Consider the following 24,828-nt stretch of genomic DNA (forward strand, 5'->3'; position numbering starts at 1 on the left):
TTCCCTTTAAGACATAGCTTTAAAGCAATGTAAGATTTTCTGTTTAATATCGTTGACCCTTGGAGCATATGTAAATTCAGCAAGATCACAGAAAACAAACAGTTACAAATAGTTCGAACACCCAAAATGGCAAATAGAACAATGTCGTTCCTCACCATCAAAGCACACAATGGGTAGTAAAGTGTAACAGAATGCATCCAACCAACCCCATGGATCTATCCCGCCACACAGTTCATTTCCGCCCGCGTTGTTAGGCTGATTCCAATATGTAGCCCACATACGTGTACTTCCCACTGGCTCATTTTGAAGAGACCAGTACCAGCTGTTCATGTCAATGTACATTCCAATCCAAGCTTTGGAGTTGAATCGTTGCCTCTGTACTTCACTCCGAAGTCGGATCATGTTGTCATCACTCTTGATCTCGGCTAGGTCATCATAGTTGGCTCGGCAATAAGCCTGAGCATCGTTCCACGTTTTCCCCTGCTGAATCAGGTAGTATTTGAGTGAGACTGACAGGACGACGTTCATGATGCCTGCAGAACAGATTGGTTTATACAGTAATAGGTCTGTGGCAGGAATTTTCACGTCTTCTTTTTTTTTTTTTTTTTTTTGCAATACCAACACTGAACAGGCATTTTCACTCACTGACCTACACTGTAAAATTGTACATGTGCAGGAGGCACTTGGAGCATCCCTACAGTAGGTGGGGGTGTACAGCTCAAGCATGGATTAAGATTGCCAGGTCTGATATTTTCCCCCAGAATTGGGAGACTTTGGGATTTTTTTGGTCCCTGGGCTGGAGGTTGGATGTGTATGTCATAGTATAATATAGTGTAACGTATTACTGTATTGTCACACATATCTGGAATCCCTGGACCAGCAATCCATCAATAAAGTCAGGAAAAGAAGTAAAGCGGCACTTAGCCCTGTTACCTTGTATTTTTTCCTACCTGTATTGTGTATTAAATGTTCATGATCAGCTAACAGACAGCGCCGACAGCACTAAATATATTTATTTTAGCACCGTACTGTATATTCGAGCTCTCAGAATAATTTTCAATGTTAAAATAATTTTAGAATTTTCACACTATGTATTCAAAAGCAAAAAACCTCCAATATTAAATACAGTGGGTTCAGAAGTATTTAGACCCCATACTTTATTTTGTTATAGATTCAATTTAATATGGATTAAATTTACTTTTTTTGCTATAGATAGCTAGATAGATAGATAGATAGATAGATAGATAGATAGATAGATAAATAGATAAAGTGAACAGTACCAAATATCACTGGTGAAGAAGAAACACTATACATGTCAAGCTGCCTTCCTGTCACTTCCTGTTTTGATATTTTCACCATGTGCTTTTTTTTTTTCACAATTACTTTTGTCTCCACCCCCAGTCTCATCATTGTTTTTTTTTTTTCTAGTATGTCTAAATATATCCGTGTGTTTTGCATTATAGCTGAGATTGCTTTGGCGTTATATACCCCTTTGGGGTTCATTCGTCTTGGCAAAGCGTTAACATTATATAGAGAGAATTTATCTCAAATGTTAGTACGACCTTGTTTCTAGTCTGGTTTCCTGACCTGGGGGTATAAAAACATTAATGCAAATAAAAGCAACACCAATTGGGAAGCAGTACTCTTGTTCTTATAATATAAGTACAAGATGTGGTTTTATAAAGAAATTGGCTCGTATGTTTTACTGAGTATGACTTCCACCCGTAAGTCTTATGCTGTTGTTTATACGGTCCTCTTTCCAAGGTGAAGAACCCTTACTGGTTAGAAGTTTGCATGCTGCTCCATCTCATTCTCTCTGGTTGAAAGACCTGGCATATTTTTCCTCAGTCTTGAGAAAATTAAATATATTTTCTAGCTGTTTTTTTTTAAATAAGTGTTTGCAGCCCTTTGTAACTTATTTAAATATTTTAAATATTTCTCAATTACTGTCATACGTCATTGTTTTAGTAATAATTGCCATATGAAGGACACTCAGACAACTTCCCAGACACCAAAATGTATCAGTAATGCACACAATAATGTTTTCTCTCACCAGTAAAAAACAGGATTCTGAACAGGTGCTTCTCCATCACTGACGCACAGTAAGAAATAAGAAATGTGTTGAACATCCCTCTGCAGTCCTGATAAAAAGAGCGACTTACTTTACTACACACCACAACAACATTTTACATATGAGTATGTATTTTACATACAAGAATATGTCAGATTAGTGTAAAGAACATAAATATATTATAAACAAGAAATTATTTCAAGTTACAAGTTATTCAGAGATAGGAAAAATGTATAGCTGAAATGTAAAGGAAGCAGTCGGTCAGTGTTGTACCTTTATATGTCCTTCAGAGAACCTTCTCCCGTAATCTGACAAACTGAACTTTTGTTCCTTTGTGTGAAATGACCTATGCAAACCGGTTCTTATTTCCCTGCTTCAAAAAAAAAAAAAAAAAAAAAAAACAGTGGATGGAAATGACATCATTCAGGTAGAAATTTCCATTTCTACGGCTGAAAACAAACTCACTTGAGATGTTTGTTGACTTGAGATGTTTGCTGCACTGAGAAAGTGATTCGATCCTGAATCGTCCCAAATATAGGAACTAAATCAAACATGCTGTGTGTTTTGGGTTGAACCGTGAGCCACCAATCTGAGCCAAAGACCAGAGCCAAGTGCTGCAGAAAACAAACTCACTTGAGATGAGGTTTATCAGGTTGTTTTGGTGTGTAATCAGAGAGACTGGTAGTTTGGAATAATTAGACAAATTTCATCACGCAGAACTGTAACCATGGATATAATCTCAAGTACTGCATCACAACGCGTTTGAGAACCTGTGTAAACGGATGCAGGTTTTACTTTCATTTAGACACTAACATAAGAATTCTATCATGGTGTGGAGGGTAAATCTCAAAGCGCGCTAAAGATTTTCTTTCAGATGGATTTATGTTCAGTTTACATTTACATTCAAGCTTAGGGGTGCAATAGTCCAGATTAATCAAGATTAGGTCTTTAGTTGTTAAGTGGGTCAAGTACAACAACACTGGAACTTTTTTCCCTCCTTGGACCCACCTCCCATTCCCGCCCATGTACACAAAGCCACGACCCCACAATCTGTGGGGTTCAATGGTAGTGTCATATAACATGAAACCAACTTTGCAGCAGGAATATTATGTCATCTTTTTGAGAAATTGTCTGATTATTTTGAGATAACCTGTCTCATAGGCTGGTAGTCGGTCTATTCCAACTGTATTTTGCACTTTTAGGTTAAAAACACCCAAGATAAACAAGCAAAACAGAACAGAAACTGCTCATTTGAAAGATGCACACCTTGTGGCACCTGTTAGCAAATTTCTTTGCATGTCCTTTGCATGCGTTTTTCAACACACAAACCTTTTGTGCATCAGGACCTCATTGTGCTGATATGGCATAACACATGATTAAGTAGCTTGGTGGCAAAGAGCAAGGCAGAATAATATAGAATTTATTGAAGAAATTCTAACATGGTACCAGCAGTAAATGTCTTGTTACTGAAATAGTATGTTGGCTATAGAAAGGTTGCGACCTTCTGCATTTTTAAAAATTACCGGAATTGTGGCCAGCAATTGGAGGACCTTTAAGTAGCAATTCCAGATGTATACGGTCGCTGCTATTCAACTGTGGAACGTCTTCCACATGTTAAAATTCAACGAGGAGCATGACAAAGGCAAAAATGATAAGGTACTGGAAAAGTTCAATTCATACTGCTCGCCACAAAAGAACATAACATACTTGAGACAAGACTTGAGACTTTGCGGACCTGAAAGATTCCTTGGAATTCACGACAAAAAGGTCAGGGAACATCTTCTGAGAGATGCTAATCTAACACTATAGGAGGAAACTTTGTTTGTTCGTTGCAGTGTCGAACAAGCACAAAAAGTGAGTCCAGTAAAGGAAGAATCCTAAGCAGACAGATGAGGAAAAATCTGACTGTAAACGCTCTGGATCCCAGCATCAGTGTCAGCAAAGCCAAGCCTACAGTAATAATGCATAGTTCAAAGGAAGGAACAATGTTCAATTCTGAAGAGATCACTAGCATTAAAAGATTATAATGGGCAAAATATAGACAGCATGGATAACAGTCTCAAAGGAACAGTCAGGGATAAGGTGCATAATGTATTGTTGTCAATCGTAGCAGAAGGGCATTATTAGGAGTCATTATTAGGAGATAAGGCATTAGAGATTCTTGGATTGGTCAAAAGAATACACCAGATCAACTGTTCCAGTTAAATCAACTGCACCAGTAAAAACTGTAAACTATTAATGAAGCTTGGTACAGTTCCAGTTGAAATCTAGAGCAGTTCAATTGCACTGAGAAAGTGATTCACTCCTGAACTGCTGCAGAAATGTATCCTTGAAATTTGGACTGATGGGGGGAAAAAAGTAAATAAACAGTGGATGTGATACACAAAATGTATTAAAGTACTTGTAGCTTCTCTTTCAGCTGCTCCCGGTAAGGGTTGCTACAGCAGATCATTGGGCTGCGTATTTGATTTGGCACAGCCCATCCTGACGCAACCCAATTTTTTACCTGGGCTTGGGACCAGCACTGAGAGCACACTGTTGCGCACAACCCCAGTGGCTGCGGTTGATTCCATAGCCAGGAATCAAACGCAGGGCACAGCAGTGAGAGCCCTGTGGCCTAACCACTAGTCTATTCGAGCTTGCGCAGGTCAAAAATGACGTAATTCCGACCAACGAATTACTGTGCAAAAGTCTTAGGTATTCTCATTTTTTTAAAATAAAGTTTTTGTCTAGATGTTTATTTTATGATATCTGCATTACGAAGTCAGAAACAAAAACGTTTTCAATTTCCGAAGATTACTTTTCCACCAGAAAAAAAAAACATAAGTATTACAGAAAAATAAGTCAGTAAAGAAAGCAACAGTGTTATATAATAGACCACCTTTCAGCCTGTCAGGTTTTACCTGTACAAACAGAAGCAAATGCGACAGTCAAACTCACCAGAAGAACTGTGGCAGATGCTCCTAGTTGCTTGGAAGATTTCCTTATAATTTCCTTAATTTCTGGCTTGGTGGAGCTGCCTTTTTGAAAATTTTAAACATTCCATGCTTGGATGGCCGTCCAATTTCACTATGTAAAGTAAGGTGCAGACAAGTGCAAATATTGTCTGGTGTTCCACACTTCAATTTGCAGGAGCTAATAGAGTACTTGGGAGTGGCGCTGACTGTAGGATGCGTTTATCAAGTTAAGAAGGCTGTGTTTTTACTTCATATTGGTTAAAAAAATTTAATTAAAAAATTTAAACATGTATATGTAAATGTGCACAATTTCAATTAGAACATTGAAAATTGCATTAAAACGTTAGTTTGAAAATTGTCAAAATCGTCCAGCATTAATTGTACTCTTTCAAATTTCCCATCTATCTCCAAGACACAATCTAGAGGGGGTTTCCCCAGTATTCAAACCAGGGAAATCTTGCTATAGATCCCAGTGTGTAAGACTGGCTCCCCCTCCCATGCCCAAACTTTTGCTTCTGCAAATGCTTTTGAAGCAGATCTTCTGGATGTTCAGTACCTCTCAAATGAGTCAGAAGGATGCCTTCTTCAACTTATAAGTTTTCCTCACCACTGGTGTCCTTCGGTTACCACTACGAGAGGCAATTTCCAAAATTTTCAAAAACCATATACACTGATCAGCCATAACATTAAAACCAGCTGCCTAAAACTGTGTAGGTCTAAAACCTGCTGTTTTGGAGATGCTCTGACCCAGTTGTCTAGCCATCACAATTTGGTCCTTGTCAAAGTTTCCAACACATCAACTAACTGTTCATTTGCTGCCTAATATATAACACTTCAAAATCAGACATAACCAGTGCTATGAGTGGAGCATGTTACTTCTCGTCTGGGTTTTACCAAATAGTGTTTGATGAGGAAAGTGCAAAGCTATGCACCTTTAACACACCATTTGGAAGACATTGTTTCCTAAGGTTACCTTTCAGCATCAGCTCAGCTCCAGAAATATTCCACACAACTGTGCAACAGCTTTTTGATGGAATTGAAGGGGTAAGAGTTTTCATCGATGATGTGGTAGTCTGGGGCCACACAAAAGAAGAACATGATGCAAGACTCCGCAAGGTCCTGAATCAGGCACAAAGACATGGATTAAAACTGAATAAAAACAAGTGCCTGTTCAGTGTGAGAGAAATTACATACCTGGGGGAGAGACTGTCTGAATTTGACACTCTTGATCATGGCATTCTTTTAAATGGCTTGGAGCAAATTGGGATACAAGGTCATGCTTTAAATTGGTTTGTATCTTATTTAAATGATCGAACTTTCTCGGTAGAGACTGGCAAATATTCATCATCTTGTGCACCAGTTTTGTATGGGGTTCCACAGGGCTCAATTCTGGGTCTTGTTTTATTTTCTTTATACATGCTTCCTTTGTATGCTATATTCAAGAAGCACAATGTCTCATACCACTGTTACGCAGATGATACTCAGTGTTATGTTCCCTTGCATCCTAAGGATGTCTCCAGTTTACAGTGTCTGTCTGATTGTCTGAGAGATGTTAAACAGTGGATGTCTGCCAACTTCCTCCAGTTAAATGAGTCTAAGACTGAGGTCTTAATTTTTGGCTCCCCTGCTTTTACAGAGGTTGTGGCCAGTAAACTGGGACCTCTATCTAGTAATCTTCATTCACATGTTAGAAATTTAGGCATTACTTTTGACTCTGCTTTGACTTTTGACAAACAGATCAATGCTGTGGTTAGAAGTTGTTTTTATCAGCTAAAGAATATTGCAAAGATGAAGTCATTCTTAACATTAAGAGACATGGAGTCTGTAATACATGCTTTTATTTCATCCAGATTAGATTATTGTAATGTATTATACTTGGGTGTTTCACAGTCTCTATTGTCACGTCTTCAACTTGTTCAAAACGCTGCTGCTAGATTGTTAACTGGAACAAGGAAGAGGGAACATATTTCACCAGTGTTGATCTCTCTCCACTGGCTCCCAGTTAAATATCGTATCCATTTTAAAACATTGTTGTTTGTTTATAAGGGTTTGCATGGACTGGCTCCTTCATATATCTCCGATCTCCTTCTGTTCCACTGTAATGCCTCCAGGGAACTTCGATCAACTAATAGTCTTCAGTTGACTGTTCCAAGGTCACGCTTGAAATCAAAAGGAGATCGTGCCTTTTCAGTGGCCGCTCCACAGCTCTGGAATAATTTGCCCCCCTATATAAGAACTGCACCAACATGTGCTGATTTTAAGTCTCTTCTTAAAACTTATTTATTTACTGTTGCATATGGTCATAAGTAAGCGCAGTGGCATAACTGTAGTGTACTATCTGTTGCTGTGTTCTATGTTTACTTTTGTATTTTTGGTATATGCTTGAATTTTGTACAGCACTTTGGCCAACAGCTGTTGTTTTTAAATGTGCTTTATAAATAAATATGACTGACTGACTGACTGACTGAAGAAGGGGTACAGCCAGACAGGGGAAAAATCAGAGCAATAGAAGAAATGCTGGAACCTAGAGACAAAAAAGACCTGCAGAGAGCCCTAGGATTAGTAAACTACCTCGGGAAGTTTGTTCCAAATTTGTCAACAAATACCAGGTCATTAAGGAGCCTGTTGGAAATGAACACAGAGTGGCAGTGGAAACAGGAGCATGCCAAAGAGTGGATGTGGTTGAAAAGCAGTTTAACCAAAGAACCTGAAATTCTTTTTGAAATTCTATGACCAAGATAAACTATTAAAAGTCTCTACAGATGCATCGAAAGCTGGCCTAGGAGCTGTTTTACTCCAGCAGCATGACTCAGAGTGGTATCCAGTCGCATATGCATCCCGCACAATGACATCTGCGGAAAGGAACTATGCACAAATAGAAAAAGAGACTCACAACAACAGAGCAGGTAATTGCACAAACAAAAGGAATCTTTGCACGTCATGGTATTAATATGACTGTAATAACTGACAATGGACCGCAGTTTACGAGTCAGGGCTTTAAAGACTTTGCGAAAATTTTATGGTTTTAACCATATAACATCAAGTCCTCTTTACCCACAATCCAATGGTTTAACAGAGAAAGGAGTCCAAATCGTAAAACGCCTTCTGAAAAAAGCCACTGAGGCAGGGGAAGATCCATACCTGGCAGTTCTTAACTACAGAGCATCACCACAAGAAAATGGCCTTTCAAGCAGAAATGCTCATGAATACAAAATTGTGGACAAAGCTACCATCAGTAAAGCATCACATGGTACAGAGTGCATTGAATTCTGCAAATGCGAGACAGACGAATCACTACAACAGAACAGCCAAACCACTGAGTCCACTGGCCCAGGCAGAAGTTGTACGGGTGAGATGTGATGGACAATGGGGACCGCTGGCCAAAGTGATAAGAGAAACTACACCCAGGTCATACGAAGTGTTAACAGAACATGGGAAAATAATGAGGCGAAACAGACGACACCTGCTGAAAGTGCCTCATAGAGAGATAACAATCAAGGAAAGTGATACACATGACCTGACAAACTCCAAGCAAAGTGAACAATCCGAAGTCCAAGGCAAAATTAAGGAAAGAGAGACTGATAAAGAACAGGATGTTGTGATACAGGCAGAACATCCTGAGAGACAAATTACTAGACCAAAAAGGCTGATAGAAGAAAGGTGATGATGTGTTTTATTATGTTAAAAAAAAGAAAGAAAAAACTGTTTATTGTTAAGAATTGAGAAAATTATAAATTGGTGGTGAACAGTTAGAAAAAAGGGAAGATGTATTGATATGTGTTTTACATACCAAGATGGCCAATAGATGGCAGTACAATGCAGCGGTACAGCTTAGTTCAACACTGTGTTAAGGGAGGAAGAAAAATAAAGTTAGTTCTGATGACAGTACTTGGTGTATGAGCCTCATCAATACACAACTGGACTCTGATATTGTGCTTTCTGTTAGTGAGTAAGACTGTTGTGACTGTGAGCTCGCTATTGTTTATCTGCCTGTTCCTTCACCCTTTGTATCTATTCTGACGCCATTTACTGTGTTTAAACCGCTGTGCTCATTAAAAACTTCTAAATTTGAACCTCTGTCCATGTTCTGCATTTGGGTCCAACTCTGGGTCTCTGACAGCAACTGCTTTTGAAGCAGACCTTCTGGCTGTTTAGTACCTTTCAAATGAATCAGAAGGACGCCTTCTTCAACTTGACAGTTTCCCTCACCACTGGTGTCCTTCAATTACCACCATGAGAGGCAATTTTCCAAAACTTTTCAAGAACCATTTAAATCTGGCCAGCACCTTGTGTAATGAATCCAACCACCCAACAAGTGGCGATCAGTGACAGCTCTTCCCCTCTCAACCTTGTGTTCAAACAAAGTGTTTGTTATTGACAATTCATGGCTTGCACAGAAGTCTAATAACATTTCACCACTTCCTCACCATTCCTCCCAATCACACTGCTCCAAGCATTGTCATCATTCCCAACATGAGTATTGAAGTCCCCTGGGAGGACTATGGAGTCAGCACGAGGTACCCTCTCAAATACCTGTAACACCCTCTCCAAGCAGGCTAAATAATACAAAGTGCTATTTGGTGCATATGCACAAACAACAGTTAGAGTTTTCCTTCCTGAACCAAACCTCTTGTCCACTGGGGAAAAAAAACTCAAAATGAAAGGTCCTCAGCCTTTAGTGAGTATCCTGAACATCCACCTGAGGCAAATCTACTGTGCAAACTCTGGAGTAGTAGGAAAGACCACTCCTGATCAAGAAGTTTTGTTACTTGATCATATGAGGCCAATTATATCTATCCATATCTTTCCATCTCATATACTGTACCTACCAGCATAGTGACATTCCATGTTCCCAAAAACAGTTTTGCAAAGGTCTGTCACATGCCTACCGTCCCACTGGCATTGCACCCAACACCCACACTTCACCTTGCAGGTGGAGAGCCCAAAACTTGGCATAATTTCTTGACTAGATTACCTGGGTGGACCTGTTTTCAAACATATGCCTTCAGACACCACTACCAGGACCCTAATCCAAACAGGGTATCCTTAGACTTTTTGTACTTTTAATAGGGGCCATTAGAATCACTATATGTCTGACTTCTGCCCTGAGATCTTTTTGAGCAAGTGTGGCCCCACTGGAGCACTAAGCCCTAAGGTTCACTGAAGTACACAGCCCCTTCACCACATCAAGGCCTTGATCCATTAAATGGAACAGTGATGGTGTGCATCCAAATTTCAGGTACCTTGTAATATGCTACTTAAATACTTTAGCTATTAAGTAGCTGTGGCAGTGGGGTCATGGTCGAACGTCAGCTGTGGACGGAGAGGAGGCGTGTCAAGCCAGCAGGTAATCCGTCTACTTATGTGTGTCTCTTTGTGCTTTCAGTGACTCATGTAACTGGTGAGAGCGAGAGAGAGAGAGAGTGCGATATAGCTGGGGGATCTTGTGAGATATGGACAAAGTTTTTGAAAGTGCACTGAAAAGCGCGGACTGAATAAACACAAGCCCGGAGCTCAGCTAAAATTCCTCCTGTCTCACACCCCAGGTTTAACAGTAGTATACCACTTAATAACTGGGTTTCCATTAGACAGTAAATACCGGTATTTGACCTGTAAAAACTCTGCTTGACTGCCAAATTCAGATTCTGCCAGATACTACGTCTGGTAAAAATATTCAATACAAACTGCAAAGTAAATACAGTACATATATTTTTTTTAAGAAAGTAAAGATCTTTTTTTCCCACCTCCTTTTATTCATTAATGTGTGTCTCTTTAAATGAATATAGAAGATATGCAGAAGAAGAAAAAGTCGCTGTTTAAATGTAGCTGTTTAAGTGTGCTGCTTCTTATCATTACCTGCTGCTAGCCTCTAATTCATATATCCACTGCTGTGGAATCACTGCTTTCTAGTAAATCACAGCTACAGTGGTCATGTTAAAAAAAAAAAAAAACAAGACAGGAATTAAAATGGGATTCATGTAGTTTGCTAAATGGTTCTTAATTTTCTTTAATATCCATTTTCTCTGAGAAAATTAGACAGCTAGAAACGTACACATCTTAGGTAAATAATGCTAATGCAGGCACTGTAAAGAGTGTAAAGGTGGCGGCCCCCAATTTAAATAATTTAAATTAAGTATGAATAATATTCAGGAGGCAGACAGGATAAGCCTGTCAAAAGCTTTTTAGCCCGGAATCACTCAAAAAGCCACTGGTTACAGCAAAATTAACAAGCTAAAAATAAGAATAATAACAGAAGTTTTTCTCTTTTTTTAAAAAAAAAAACAAAAAAAAAAACAAGAATACTAAACAGAAGAATCTTTGTACCTTAATAAATGCACTCAAAGGAATTCATTTTTTATTTAAAGTATATTTTCGAAAATAACATAAAAGAAGCAGAACACAAAATTTAAACGGAGTTCTTGACCAACATAAATACATTCAATGGCTGCCACTGGAGTCGCTCGGTCCCTTTTTTGTCATTGTAGATTCAAGAGTCCATTTCTCACAAACTGGCATAACACAAAAAAAAGAAAAGAACGAAAGAAAAAAGAAACAAAGGAAAAAGCAATATATGTTAGTGGGGGTGAGAGCGTAGATGACTGCATGTGCCAAGGGAGTGTGTGTGAATGTGCAGAGTGCGTGTGTGTTTGCAATGCAAGGAACACAGGGAGTCAGCTACTTCTCTTAAGCAGCTCTGCTTAGGGCTTCTCTTGGGCTGGCAAACACTGAGGAACAGCACAAGGGAAGCCGAGCCGCTTAAGAGAAGCAGCTGCCCCTCCCAACCCAGACCAGGAGGGAGGTGTGGCTGCCAGACCAAGGTCCTTACCTGGATTAAACCCTCTCTACACTCCCTGACCCTCATGACGCCCAGTCACAGCGAGGACACCACACCTCTTTTTGATATGGCACTATAACCTTTGAACACTGAGTGTTGAGTGTTGAGTGTGCTGGCAAGGCAGAAAACATGCAGGCACAGCATCTACCGTCGCCATTGTCTCTGATGGGAAACCTCACTGTAAATTGGTGAAAGCGGGAGCATCAATTTAACTTGTATCTAACTGCATCTTCATAAGTGGACAAGCCTGAGTCGAGGCAGATCGCTCTTTTGTTACACAGAATAGGAGAAGAGGCTCTAGAGATTTACAACATGCTAGACATCATGAACACGGCCCCCAAAACAAAAAAAATTTACAGAGGTTCTTATTCTGGAAATACTGCCCCTAGGTCAAGCTGTGGACAGACAAAGACTTGTGGCAAATGCGGATGCACCCACATACCAAGACAGTGCCCTGCTTACAATGAGATCAGCAAAAAATGTGGCAAAAGAACCATTTTGCGGCTGTTTGCAAATCCAAAGTGGACATGTCTTCTTTTGACAGAGACGCTGAACCTGCAGACATTTACGCACTGTTTGTAGATACTGTTGTTCCACCAAACAAACCTGACACAGGCTGGCACACAAATCATGGGAGACACTGTAGTCAATTTTAAGCTCGACACAGGAACTGAAGCAAATGTGCTGCCAAATAGAGTTGTTGATCATCTCCAGATACCTGTCCCTATGCACTAAGACAGACACAGTGCTTGTGTCTTATGGGGGCACCCGCATTAAAACCGGAAGGTGTCATAAAGCTCCATGTGCAGAAATGGGCTTCTCAGCTATTATTCGTCTGTGTTTGAGGGGTTTGGGCCAATTCCTAGGTGTGCACCATATTCACACAGACCCCAGTGTGCCTCCTGTCAACCATGAGTACCGTAAGATTCCATATGCAGTGCATAACAGGCTCCATGTGACAATAGATGATCTAGAGAAAAGAGGGGTGATAAGAAAAGTCTAAGCCCACCACCTGGGTTAGTAGTCTCTGCATTACAGAAAAGAAAAACGGCAGCCTCAGAGTGTGTCTGGACCCACCCCAGAGGATGTACGGTGTAAATTGGCTGGGAAAAGGGTATTCAAAATCAATGATGAGAAGGACAGGTAGTGGTAGATTAAGCTGGATGAATAGTCGGCTGACCTTTGCACTTTCAACATACCATGGGGCAGATACCATTTTCATCGGATGCCTTTTGCCATCAAATCTGCAAGTGAGGTGTCCCAGCGTCTAAACTCTGAAAGCAGTGGGGACATCGAATGAGTCTTTGTAAAGGCCGATTACGTGATCATAGCAGCATCCACTAAAGTGGAACATGATGCCATTCTGGAGAAAGTGATGAACAGAGCAATGAGCCTCAATGTGAAATTTAATAAGGACAAGTTGCAATACATGGTCAGTGAGGTGACATACCTCGGCCACGTCATCACAGCAGAAGTAGTGAAGTCAGATGAATCAAAAGTATCAGCAATCCTGCAGTTTCCCCCTCCCAGTGACAGAAAGGCACTTCAACAACTGTTGGGCATGACAAATTATTTATCACAGTACATTCCCAATGAGGCAACCCTCACTGCACCACTCAGGGCGCTGTTAAGGAAAGATATTTCCTGGCAATGGCACCCAAAACAACAGGCATCACTCAAGCAGCTGAAGAAAGCCACAGCACCAGTCCTGAGACACTTTGATCCCAAAGAGGCTATAGAGGTACAAGCAGATGTTTCAAAAGGTGGGCTGAGAGCCTGCCTGATGCAAGGCAAATAGCCAATATCATATGCCATCAGAGCACTGTCAGCAGCCAAAAAGAATTATGCCCAGATAGAGAAAGAACTGCTGGCTAGTGTTTGCTCTCAGAAAATTCCACCAATATGTCTATGGTGTCACCGTCAAAGTCCAATCTGAACACAAACCTGCGGAGCCCATATTTTCCAAGCCCATTGGAGCTGCCCCAGCGTGTCTTGAAAGAATGCTGCTTCAATTACAGAGGTATGACACAGACATTGTCTACACTCCAGAAAATTTAACGTCAATTGCAGATACACTATCCAGGGCCAACCTTCAGTCGGAAGGCATCCAACGCTCTCTAGCTCATCACTGATCGGCATATTTAAAGCAGTGTTCGCTAGGCAGGGTGTGCCTGAGCTGCTGATAGCTGATTATGTTCCTTTCGCAAGCACGGAAATGGCCTGGTTTGCCCATGACTGGGGCTTTAGTATCATACATTCTCAGGAAGACACCTGTCACTGGTCTGAAGCATTCACTGGCTCAGTTGCTCATGGGTCGTATTTTACATTCCAACCTGCCTGTGAATAAAGCTGTCCTGCAACTTTCCACTTCTATACATGTTGAAGTGGTACTGCAGCACCATAAGTTGCAGCAAAAGAGATGATATGACAGAACGGCTGCTCCACTCCCTGCATTCCAGAAGGGGCAAAAAGTGTACATGAGGTTACAAAAATACATGGAAATCCCGCAACAGTGGTCAGAGTCAGAGCCCCACTCATATGATGTTGTCACACCATCTGGCACCACCTACCACAGGAACAGAGAACACCTCAGGCCTGACAGATCACCGAAATAAAATCTTCAGCTTGACAGTTCTATTCACGTTGACAATGAATTGACAGTTCTGTGCCAGAATCTGTTCAAGTCGACCCAGGTGATCATATTCGAAATGCTGCAATGAGAGCCACGCAAGGTCCTCGGCGCACAAGAGCGGGACGCTGCATCAGACGTCCAGTGCAGTTCAAAGACTATATGCTTACTTAGCAAGCAAGGTTAATGTTCATATTGCTTATTTATAGTAGAAGTTCCATTTGAACATTTGTGATGTTAGTAATATGTTGTGTGTCATTCAAGTTTGCTGATTACAGACCTGACAGCCCTAATAGCAAGCGAGTTTAAACGTCATGTCTCCATTAAACCTCAAAAGACTTCATAAAGCCAGCATGTGTGTGCATGCATGTACATGCGTCAATCAAACGGAGCCTAACAGAAAGAAAGTGGCATCGTTTTGACACATAATTTTGATCAAATATTTGTTTTTGAACGTTAAATTTGTCTTTAAAATTGACCATAGCCAGACACCAAGTCATCACATCCCTGTAGTAGGCACCAGCAACCAGGGCACCAATGCATCTTTATAAAAAAAAAAAAAAAAAAACCAAAAAGCAAAGAAAATTAGGTGAATTTTAGAATGAAGTATTATCCATCGTAAAAGAAAAAAGAAAAGATGATGAAGTAAGTAGCTTCCTTAACTGCATTCGACCAGCACTCTCACGTCTAGAGTGAGTCCACTACAAATAAAGATGATGACCAAAAAAAGGTTCTACTGAACGTTTGTATTTATCATTGTTCTGTCCTTCACCTGCTGTTACCTTGAGAATTATTCTTTTTGGTGGTCATGGAAAATGTTAATGAAATTGATACAAACAATAAAGTTGGAAACTGAATGTTTTTTGTGTTCTCCAGATTCACAAATTTTGTACTGTTGCCTAAAATGTACTTAAACATTCTCTTTTGAAAATCTATTATGAAAACAATAAAAAAAGATTGAGCATCACTGGCAAAAAAAAAGGTACAAGTGCTTTGACTGTCTTTTTTTTTTTTGGAGATCCCTACTGTAAACATACCATTGTAGAGTAAACCTTCTTGATGTCTTGGTTGCTTGGGACAGCTGGTAACATCCATCATGAGTAACATATCTGATGTAAAACCATGTAAACCCATATGAATTTCTGGAAATGTTAGTAACTAACAGCCTCAGTCACTATTGTATGGAAAAACAAGCAATGAAAGTGAATGGTGACTAAGGTTAACATTTTGCTTAACATCTACTTCTGTATTCCACCAAAGAAAGTCATACGATTTTGGAACAACATTGGGTGAGTAAATGACAAAAATGAAAATGAAATTCATTTCACTTTAATGCTTGCCATTACTACTACAGATCTCACCATCACAATGTGTACGGAATAATCACTGAAAGTCAGCAAGCATGGCAGCATGTATTTTCATGTTCCTGAAAGGGAATGATTTGCAATGATTGTCATTAATAATTCATTATGGTCATCTAAAGCGTACCTCATGTATGTGTACCTGCCCTTATTACACACACATATACAGTGGAATCATTTACTCTTTATGTGATTTTGATGTAGCCCTAAAAAGAAACTTTTTTAAGGAGGGTCAGGCTGCATCAAACCTGGTTATCTTGATAAGGGACTGCACCACACAGAGAGTTGAAGTATTCCCTGTACTTCTCTCTCACAGCTAGAGCCTCCCACGATGCACTGTTGCTTCCCATCCGTCCAGGTGCATTTAGGGCAGCACCTGGATCAGCACTGATGACTCTAATGAAAGTGTGGAGAATGGTGGTTGTGTGCACAACATTTTCTGTATTACATGGGCTGAACTCCATCACTCTGTGGTACACACAAAGCTGAGATGCCATGATGCCAAACACATTCGTCACAATCCTCCTGGCATGTGACAGGTGGAAGTTGAAGTTCTTCTAGTCAACAGGGATTGCTCTTCCTGGGTAAGGATGCAGAACATGTTTTCTGAGGGGACAAACACAAATAGTACTGGACCGAGTTGCTGACCATTAGGGAGAGACAGTTCATCTGGGAGAGCAAGTGTTCCATCTCTGAGAGTTCTTCTAAAATCAGAGGCAGACGATGTGCCACCATCACTGCTCTTGCCATAGGTACCAGTGTCTACCACTTTAAAAAGGTAGTTGGTGTCCGCCACTGCCAGAAGAACAATAGAGAATTTTCCCTTGTAGTTGTAATGAAGACCCAGAAGACCCAGAATCAGCAGGAGCTTTGATGGTAATGTGCTTCCCATCAATGGCCACCAGGCAGTTTGTAAAGGCCCATCAATTACCAAATCCCTCAGCAATCACCCTCCAACCTGACCTGAGGCACTGGCATATACTCTCCTACCAAACTGTCCCAAATGGCTGCGGCCACGGATGGCACTAGTCCAACTACAGTGGATTTACCCACCCTGAAGCATTTGGAGATAGTGTGGTAAGAGTCACCAGTTGCCAGAAACCTAGAATTGAAGAAGATATGTATTTTAAAGAATAATAATGTATTTTAAAACTAATATCCAGTAACTTGTCAATGTTTCATCATAAACTTAAGAACACTGCAGCAAGATACTCAAAAGTTTACAATGAAATGGTGAAAATTAGTAACAAATGACATGCAAGTGGCCTGGTAAATGAATCTGGCCCCAAATGGAGATATTACCTACAATAACTAAGTGCAAACACTTTCTGTCAATATTAGCACATAACAAACTGGGTTTTTATTAGCTACCAGCTGCAGCCATCATCATTACAACCTTGATATCTATCATACATCATAAAATAATGCTAAAACAAAGTAATCTTATATGTATACTCACCGTAAACAGATTGCTAGCCATTCTGCAGGAACACTTGCCTGGCGCAATTTGGTGTCCTGCCTCTCAATGAGGGGAGTGACCATAGCAAGCAACCGATCAAAGTTGGCAGTACTGATCCGAAAGTACTCCTGGTGGTGGTCCTCGTCTAGATGAAGCTCTTGGATTGAGAGTGAAACTCTCCATGGTCATTCCGCAGCTTGAGGATAGGGTGAACCCACAGCCTTCTCCTGTCAGATGCTTTTGTTGCCGTTGCAAAAAGAGGGCAAGCCCGTCGGAATCCAAGGTGTGTGGATAAAAAAAAAAAAAAACGTCTTGGCACGTGATGTCATATCCGGCTGCCGCCCATATTTGCAGCGGCCTTCAAAAAAATATTGCATGCTGAAAGTCTAGTGTGACCACTGCTTAAGAGTTCACTAGTGTTACATGGCTTTCCTGGCAGTCTTTGTTCCTATGTAATGACTGCATTTCAGCATGGCATGAGTTCTTTTCCATAGACACTGAGTCTCTGACACAAATGCAATCCGGTCTGTAACCAGTCTTTAGAGCTCCTTGAGGAAGCAAAGGGGGGTGTGGCATGGTGCAAAGCATGGTGGTGACCCGACTGACTCTGAGCCTGCCCAGAAGCCTCTCCTTGCACAGGCCACAGCCACACCGACAGCTGTAGGTGAAGAGCCCAAGCCTACCCCCAGCAGCAGCGGCAGGATGTCAGCATCACTCACACTTGCTTTACCCGAGCCAGTTGCTTCACCCCAGCCAGCATTTAAATTCCATTGTGGACATACTGTTGTTTATTGCTGCAAACGAGCATCCAAGCTGTTGTATCAAGGTACTCAAACATCAAACATGAGTATCTTGACACAACAGCTTGGTTTGTGTAGTGCATTATCCAGCATTGCTCCATGGATGTACTCACTAGCAAGAAGGTAAATGTCTTTTTCTTTGGATCCAAAAATCTTTGGATCACTCAATTGTCTGTGGAAAAGAAAATACAAAAAAAAAAAAAAAACAGTAATAACAATTTAACCAAATTATATAGTCTTACAGAGTTTCTTAAAGATACACTGTACGGCCAAAGGTATGTGGACACCCATGTTTGGTTCTTCCCCAAACTGTTGGAAGCACACAATTGTATCAAATGACTTTGTATGCTGTAGCATTACAATTTCCCAGCATGACAATGCCCCTGTGCACAAAGCGAGCTCCATGAAGACATGGTGTGTGAAGGTTGGAGTGGAAGAACTCGAATGTCCTGCACAGAGCCCTGACCTCAACCCCACTGAACACCTTTGGGATGAACTGGAACACCGACTGAACCCCAGACCTCCTCGACATCCCAACATCAGCGCCTGACCTCACTAATGCTCTTGTAGCTGAATGAACACAAATCCCCACAGCCACGCTCCAACATCTAGTGGAAAGCCTTCCCAGAAGAGTGGAGCTTATTATAACAGCAAAGGGGGGAATTAAATCTGGAATGGGATGTTCAACAAACACATATGAGTGTGACACAAACTAACTGGATGTTCCAAAGCACTGGAACTGAACTTGATTGTTGTACCTCAGACTCATGTTCTATGGCTTCAGTCATGTCACTGTCTCTTACATATATATCGACAAAAAGTATTACTGCTAATTGAGTTTCTCTGATACCGGGTGGAAGCCATACCATGACAAAAGTGGCCAGATGCCATGGCAAATGGAACCAACTTATAAGCCAGCTTTTACCCTCCAAAAAAAATCATACCAATCTCTAAATATCCGTTGCCTCCTAAGGGCATCATGTGCTAACTCAAGTAATATTAATTCTGCTATTTGCACCACCTCGGCTTATGGCTCCCATCTTCACAGACCAGCCCATCCTTAATGCCATTTAGGGCTATATGAAATGACAGGTCTAAAAAATATTTAATTTGTGTTTGTATTTGAAGTAAACACGCAATTTAAACTTGTATATAAAAATGCAGTAACTCATTGAAAACTATAGATTCAAAGCCGATAAGATTCAAAGCCGATCAATCAAGGTTTTCATTAGTTAGTCTTCTTATGCGTAAAATTTACACACACTTAGGAGCATGAGCAGCATATGAAAGTTTTTCCGAATTTTTCATTTTCCGAATGAATGCCGAATTGTACAAAAGATTTATGCATAAATCCGTTCATATCCAGATTGATAAATGAGGCCCAATGTTGGTATGCTGATACCTGACAACTGACTACTGACACCTGATACCTGACACTTATACCTCCAATAACTGTGACTTGAATTAGTATGTTATAACCCTTGATTAGTTGAAGAAGGAGACATGACTTAACTGCACTTTAAACACAATGTATTTTATTCTGATACGCAATGTTTTTTTCGAGCAATACTGACGACTGACAATGATATACAATGATGTCCTAATATGGCCACCGTACTACAGGCTTATTGAAAGCCATAACCGAGCCAAGCTTCAGGTTCATAGCTTCTATGAACCATAAAATCCTTCGTCTCGTCGATCCTCCAAACTCCAAATCTGAAACTGCTAATCTGTACACCAGTGTCCAACTAGTCTGCAGCACGTTTGAGCGCATTGAACATCTACAGTGTGATGCGGAGTTTGAAACACTGTGGAGTGAATGCCAGGTATCAAGCACTCATGAGTACTACAAGTACATGACAAAGCCTCATGAACAAAACCATGGAGGATTACGTGGTTGAAAGCACAGTGGGTCAACATGATGGAGACAAAAATAAGTGCAAAAGATTTTTTTTTTTTTTTTTGCACTTTGGATGTCATGCTAAGGGAAATCTCATCATGATTTAATGAAAGAAATACCCAGCTGGTAGAGGATCTGTGTGCCATGGATGCGCACAGACCTTTTTTTGTGGACGTGAACAAGATCAAGCCGCTGTTGCGATTAAACAAAACCAAATCGGTGGAGTTGATTGTGGCTCATACATTTTTACTGAATGAACTTTAAAACAAAACAAAAGCAGCAATAAATGGATCCCACACACTCTAGAAAGATTTTATCTGCAATGCCAACAATACAACTGGCACTGAAACTTGCATTAACATTTGGGGCATCGACTGCAATGTATGAAAATTCCTTTTCTAAAATTGAACAAAGTTTTCTGTCAATGTTGGACAGTTGGATAAGATGAGCTTTTCATTGGTGTAACAGACGCAGTAAGGAGTCAATTAATCCTTTCATAATGTTTGACATAAGGTGGCGTTAAATAGGATAAGCTGTTATTTCTGTAGAATTCTAGAGGTTGCATGTGTAAGATTTGACTTCATTATAAACGACCCACTGTTGAAATACAGTTTCACTATATAATTGATGTCTTTTACTTTTAGGGAGGAACTCCTCCACAGATCCACATCACAGCACATCATTGAATGGTGACGGCTTTCCCATATATAACACTGATTACAATTTTCCACCTTTATAAGCTTTTGTATCTAACCAGAGAGGATTTGTAAATGCAGGGATGAAACACACATGGTGCTGAATAACACCATCAAAACAATCAATGGAAATATTGATGCACATGAATTTTTTTTCTTTGAAAAATATTACTTTTATTTTTATTTTACATCATTCATCTTGAATGAAAATTACACGTAAATGAAAAAATGATAAGGTCAGTGGACTTCTCACAAAATGCCATGTTAAGGGAATACTCAGAACATTTGTTGGAGTTTATAGGTTTCATAAGAGTTACACTTACACCTGTCATCTACTGACGCTAATCTTGTTCCACACCTTTATGTCTTTCTTTTGTGGAACACAAAATGAGACTGAGTATTCAGTCTCACTCACCATTCATTTATTTATTTTATAGACAAAAGATGCAGTGATAGTAGACGGTAGGTTTCATTTTGGGGTAAACTATCTCTTTTGATTTGTAACTTTGAGATTAGTTATATTAGCATAATATGAGTGTGAAGGCATTATTTTATATTTTGCTGTTTAGTCTTAAGATTTATATACTGCAGAAAGTTTATTCGAAAGATATATTTGTATTTGTAAATGTATATTTTGCATAAATAAAACAGTGAGTAACTGAACGTGATGTGTGTTGAATAAATTATTACATATATAGGCTGACTTATCTATTTATTTATGTAAGGTAAGGTAAGCAAACCAATTGCATCGCTTTTACATTCGTTTTCAATGGCACGTACAGCGTCAATTCAACGTGACTTCGATGAGCAAAAAGATGTTGGATTAACGTCAGAGATCAACGCTGTTTCGATGCCGTGAGAGCTATTGATTCTACGTTGATTCTATGTCAGTTTCCTGGTCCAGCTGCTAAAGAAGCAGAAAAGTTGTACATCTGAGAATATTGCGTTGCAAGGTAAAAAGAAAAAACTGAAATATCACGTTGACATAAGTATTCAGACCCTTTGCTGTGACACCTGAAATTTAGTTCGGGTGCATCCCATTCCTCTGGATCATCTTTGAGATGTTTCTACACTTGGAGAATTGGAGTCCACCTGTGGCAAATAAGAAAAAAAAAACACCCTATCCAGGGTGATTTCTCCCACCTTTGTGCCCAGTAATTCCACTTTCAACGCTGCCCAAGACAAAGTGCTTACTGAAGATGAATGATAATCAGAAGGTAGAAAATGATTTGATTGAACAATTGAAACAGAGCCGAAATTCTTATCACTAGTTAACATTGCTATTTGGTAGCCCTGGTCTCTGTCTGGTATTAGTGTGTGTGTGTGTGTGTGTGTGTGTGTGTGTGTGTGTGTGTGTGTGTGTGTGTTTGTAGGTCTGTTTCATATCGAAAGAAAGAAAGAAAGAAAGAAGTCAAACCAGTCTGATGATCTGACATGCTCTCATTCAATTCTAAAGAAATGCAAAATGTGTTCAATTCATGTTTCTCGTTGTCATAATAATTAACAGTATTTAGTAGGATAAAATTAATTACTATCTCAGTCATTCTAGGATAGCTTAGCTGTGTGCACATAGTAAAAAGAAACCATAGGTGGCAGTGCAGGCTGGTAAAAGAACAGACGCAAGCTGTTTCTCTGATGGTCATTAAACTACAGTATATTGTAAGTCTTGCACAACAACAACAACAACAAAAAAAATCTTAGTACCAATTAGTACCACTATATGAGCACTAAGGGTTGGTCCAATGTAGACCTACAAGTGAAAATACACAAATATGAATACAAAGAAAATGGGGGGGAAAAAGATAAAATCTTTTAAATATCAGAAGCACAAATGTAAAAATAAATGCGTAAATAAATAAATAAATAAATAAATAAATAATACTGCAACAGTATGTGAGCACAGTGTTCGTACACTTAAGAAGCCCTGCTGGTGAAATCCTTACCACACACAAAATTAATATCTGATGTAATATGATATGGCCGTGTCTCTATACATTTTCTAATCTGAAAAAATAAGCACTGCCTGTGTCTTAGGTTTCCATTTTTAATTGATTAAAACATTATAAAAGTTACTGTTAGTTTGCTATTACAAGTCTTTCATAAAACACTTCTATTTCCATTTAACGGTTATTGGAATTTGATGCATGGAATATGGAGTATGACTATAAAATTCCATTTGTGTAAAACAGTTAATGCTTGAAAACATTACAAAAAGTTACAGCTTTACCTCTGACACTGGAGACTCCTTCCATAATGTCAGACAGCAGAGATGGCTGCAGTTGCAAAAGTTTTCGTAGTCCCTGGTGGCCATGTTTGTGTTAGTGGTGGCCATGTTTGTGTTGGTGGTGGCCATGTTTGTGTTAGTGGTGGCCATGTTTGTGTTGGTGGCGGCCATGTTTGTGTTAGCGGTGGCCATGTTTGTGTTGGTGGTGGCCATGTTTCTGTTGGTGGCGGCCATGTTTCTTTTGGTGGCGGCCATGTTTGTGTTAGTGGTGGCCATGTTTGTGTTAGTGGTGGCCATGTTTGTGTTGGTGGTGGCCATGTTTGTGTTGGTGGCGGCCATGTTTGTGTTAGTGGTGGCCATGTTTGTGTTAGTGGTGGCCATGTTTGTGTTAGTGGTGGCCATGTTTCTGTTGGTGGTGGCCATGTTTGTGTTAGTGGTGGCCATGTTTGTGTTGGTGGCGGCCATGTTTGTGTTAGTGGCGGCCATGTTTGTGTTAGTGGTGGCCATGTTTGTAGGCCGCGATGTACTCTGGGTAACGGAGTTCGATGCCAATTCCAACATAGGCATGACACATAAATGTTAAATAAGCATTTCCTCTAAGAAAACCACACTATATCAATGACTACACGTTTGCTATAATAATCATGTTTGATAAATAATCAGTATAGTATTTGGACAACAAAATGGAAATTTAGTTAAGGTGCATTTATAAAGTAGGAAAGATTTAGGAATGCAAAGATGTTGAGATGCTCAGCATGAAATAAAATTATCGTCAACCTCATTTCCATTATCATCATCACCCTCATCATTTCCGTACTCATCACCATCATCAAGCCTGAACATAGTAAGAAGTGTGATGTGGTGTGGGACAAGGCCAGGGGCTCAGCGTGAACACAGACGCTCACACAGAGAGGCAGGTTTCAGCCCCGAGGGTATATTTATTGACACAGTGAAGAGAAAGGAGAGAGGTAGAGGAAAGAGCACATTATACTGCTGAGTGCAAGAAGAAATACGAGATTCTGTGGTTGGTCAGCTGATGAAGTGAGAGAAGAAGAAGAAGAAGAAGAGGTTTATATTAGTAGCATGATTATAATGCTTGCTACTCATACTCCATTGCTATTTTTTTCTTTGGCAAACATCATTTTATTGTCCTCTCAGCCATGCAGATGAGAGGCTAATGAGCAAACATTTTAGAATGTCCTGCAAACCCCGGAAAAGCCTGTACCTGATTTTTTAATCATTGGCCATGAGCGGTTCTTTATGGGCTCAGTCTGCTTTTTCTTGGACCAATGCCATGCCCAATCTAGTAGTACAGGCACATTGTTTCTGCCAGACCTGCCAAACTGCACCTGTGCACTTTCTTCACACACAGGAACCCCAGCTGAACAGAATTACAATGTGTGGAATTGGAAACTTCTGCCTTGAAAGAACCGGCACCCGTTTAAGGGGGTAGAGCTTCCTTTCCTCATTCTCACAGATCACAGGAACCTGGAATAGATCAAGTCAGCCTAAAGTGTTAAGCCCATGCCAGGCCCATTGGTCCTTCTTCTTCACATGCTTCAGATTCACCCTGACATACAGACTCAGATGCAAGAACACCAAAGCAGATGCCTAGCCTCGTGTCTACAAAGGTACATGAAAAGAACAGGTGAAGAACACCACAGAAACTATCCTTTATGAATCGTGCAGCACAGCTTCTATCAACTGGCAGACCGTAGGGCACAACACAAGGATTCCCCTGAGAAAACATATGTACTTCTAAACATGCAAGAATGCAATGTAATCCAGTGGGTACACACATCCCTGGGCATCTCTGGGAATCCTGGCATCTAATGCACAAGAAAAATAGTGGAGAAACGTTCTGGTGGCAATTTTTGTCACATGACGTCAAGAATTT

The 24,828-nt window shown here is 40.2% G+C and overlaps 1 protein-coding gene across 2 annotated transcripts; it reads right to left on the minus strand.

The window, feature by feature from the left end:
- Positions 1-10: 10 nt before the first annotated feature.
- LOC117598634 (uncharacterized) lies at positions 11-23,125 on the minus strand. 2 transcript variants are annotated; one of them, XM_034309487.2, is made up of 5 exons: positions 22,935-23,125; positions 2,537-2,685; positions 2,345-2,441; positions 2,054-2,141; positions 11-533 (listed from the first exon to the last, which is right to left on the minus strand). In XM_034309487.2, the coding sequence occupies exons 1-5, from the start codon at positions 23,121-23,123 to the stop codon at positions 103-105; spliced, it is 954 nt and encodes a 317-aa protein (XP_034165378.2). In that variant the 5' UTR covers positions 23,124-23,125; the 3' UTR covers positions 11-102. The 2 variants fall into 2 exon arrangements, with proteins under 2 accessions (XP_034165378.2, XP_034165377.2); XM_034309486.2 differs by having other exon boundaries at positions 2,345-2,444.
- Positions 23,126-24,828: the final 1,703 nt, after the last annotated feature.

This window comes from Pangasianodon hypophthalmus, chromosome 12, assembly GCF_027358585.1.
Source record: "Pangasianodon hypophthalmus isolate fPanHyp1 chromosome 12, fPanHyp1.pri, whole genome shotgun sequence".
Taxonomy (NCBI): domain Eukaryota; kingdom Metazoa; phylum Chordata; class Actinopteri; order Siluriformes; family Pangasiidae; genus Pangasianodon; species Pangasianodon hypophthalmus.

What these genes read in the sequence shown, in the direction of transcription:
- LOC117598634 (XM_034309486.2), bottom strand. Translation starts at nt 23,123, where the DNA reads ATGGCCACCGCTAACACAAACATGGCCGCCACCAACACAAACATGGCC. An exon ending in TCTCTGAAGGACATATAAAG is followed by an intron (nt 2,142 to 2,344) that starts GTACAACACTGA and finishes TCTTTTTATCAG; the next exon opens with GACTGCAGAGGGATGTTCAA. An exon ending in CAGAATCCTGTTTTTTACTG is followed by an intron (nt 534 to 2,053) that starts GTGAGAGAAAAC and finishes TCTGTTCTGCAG; the next exon opens with GCATCATGAACGTCGTCCTG.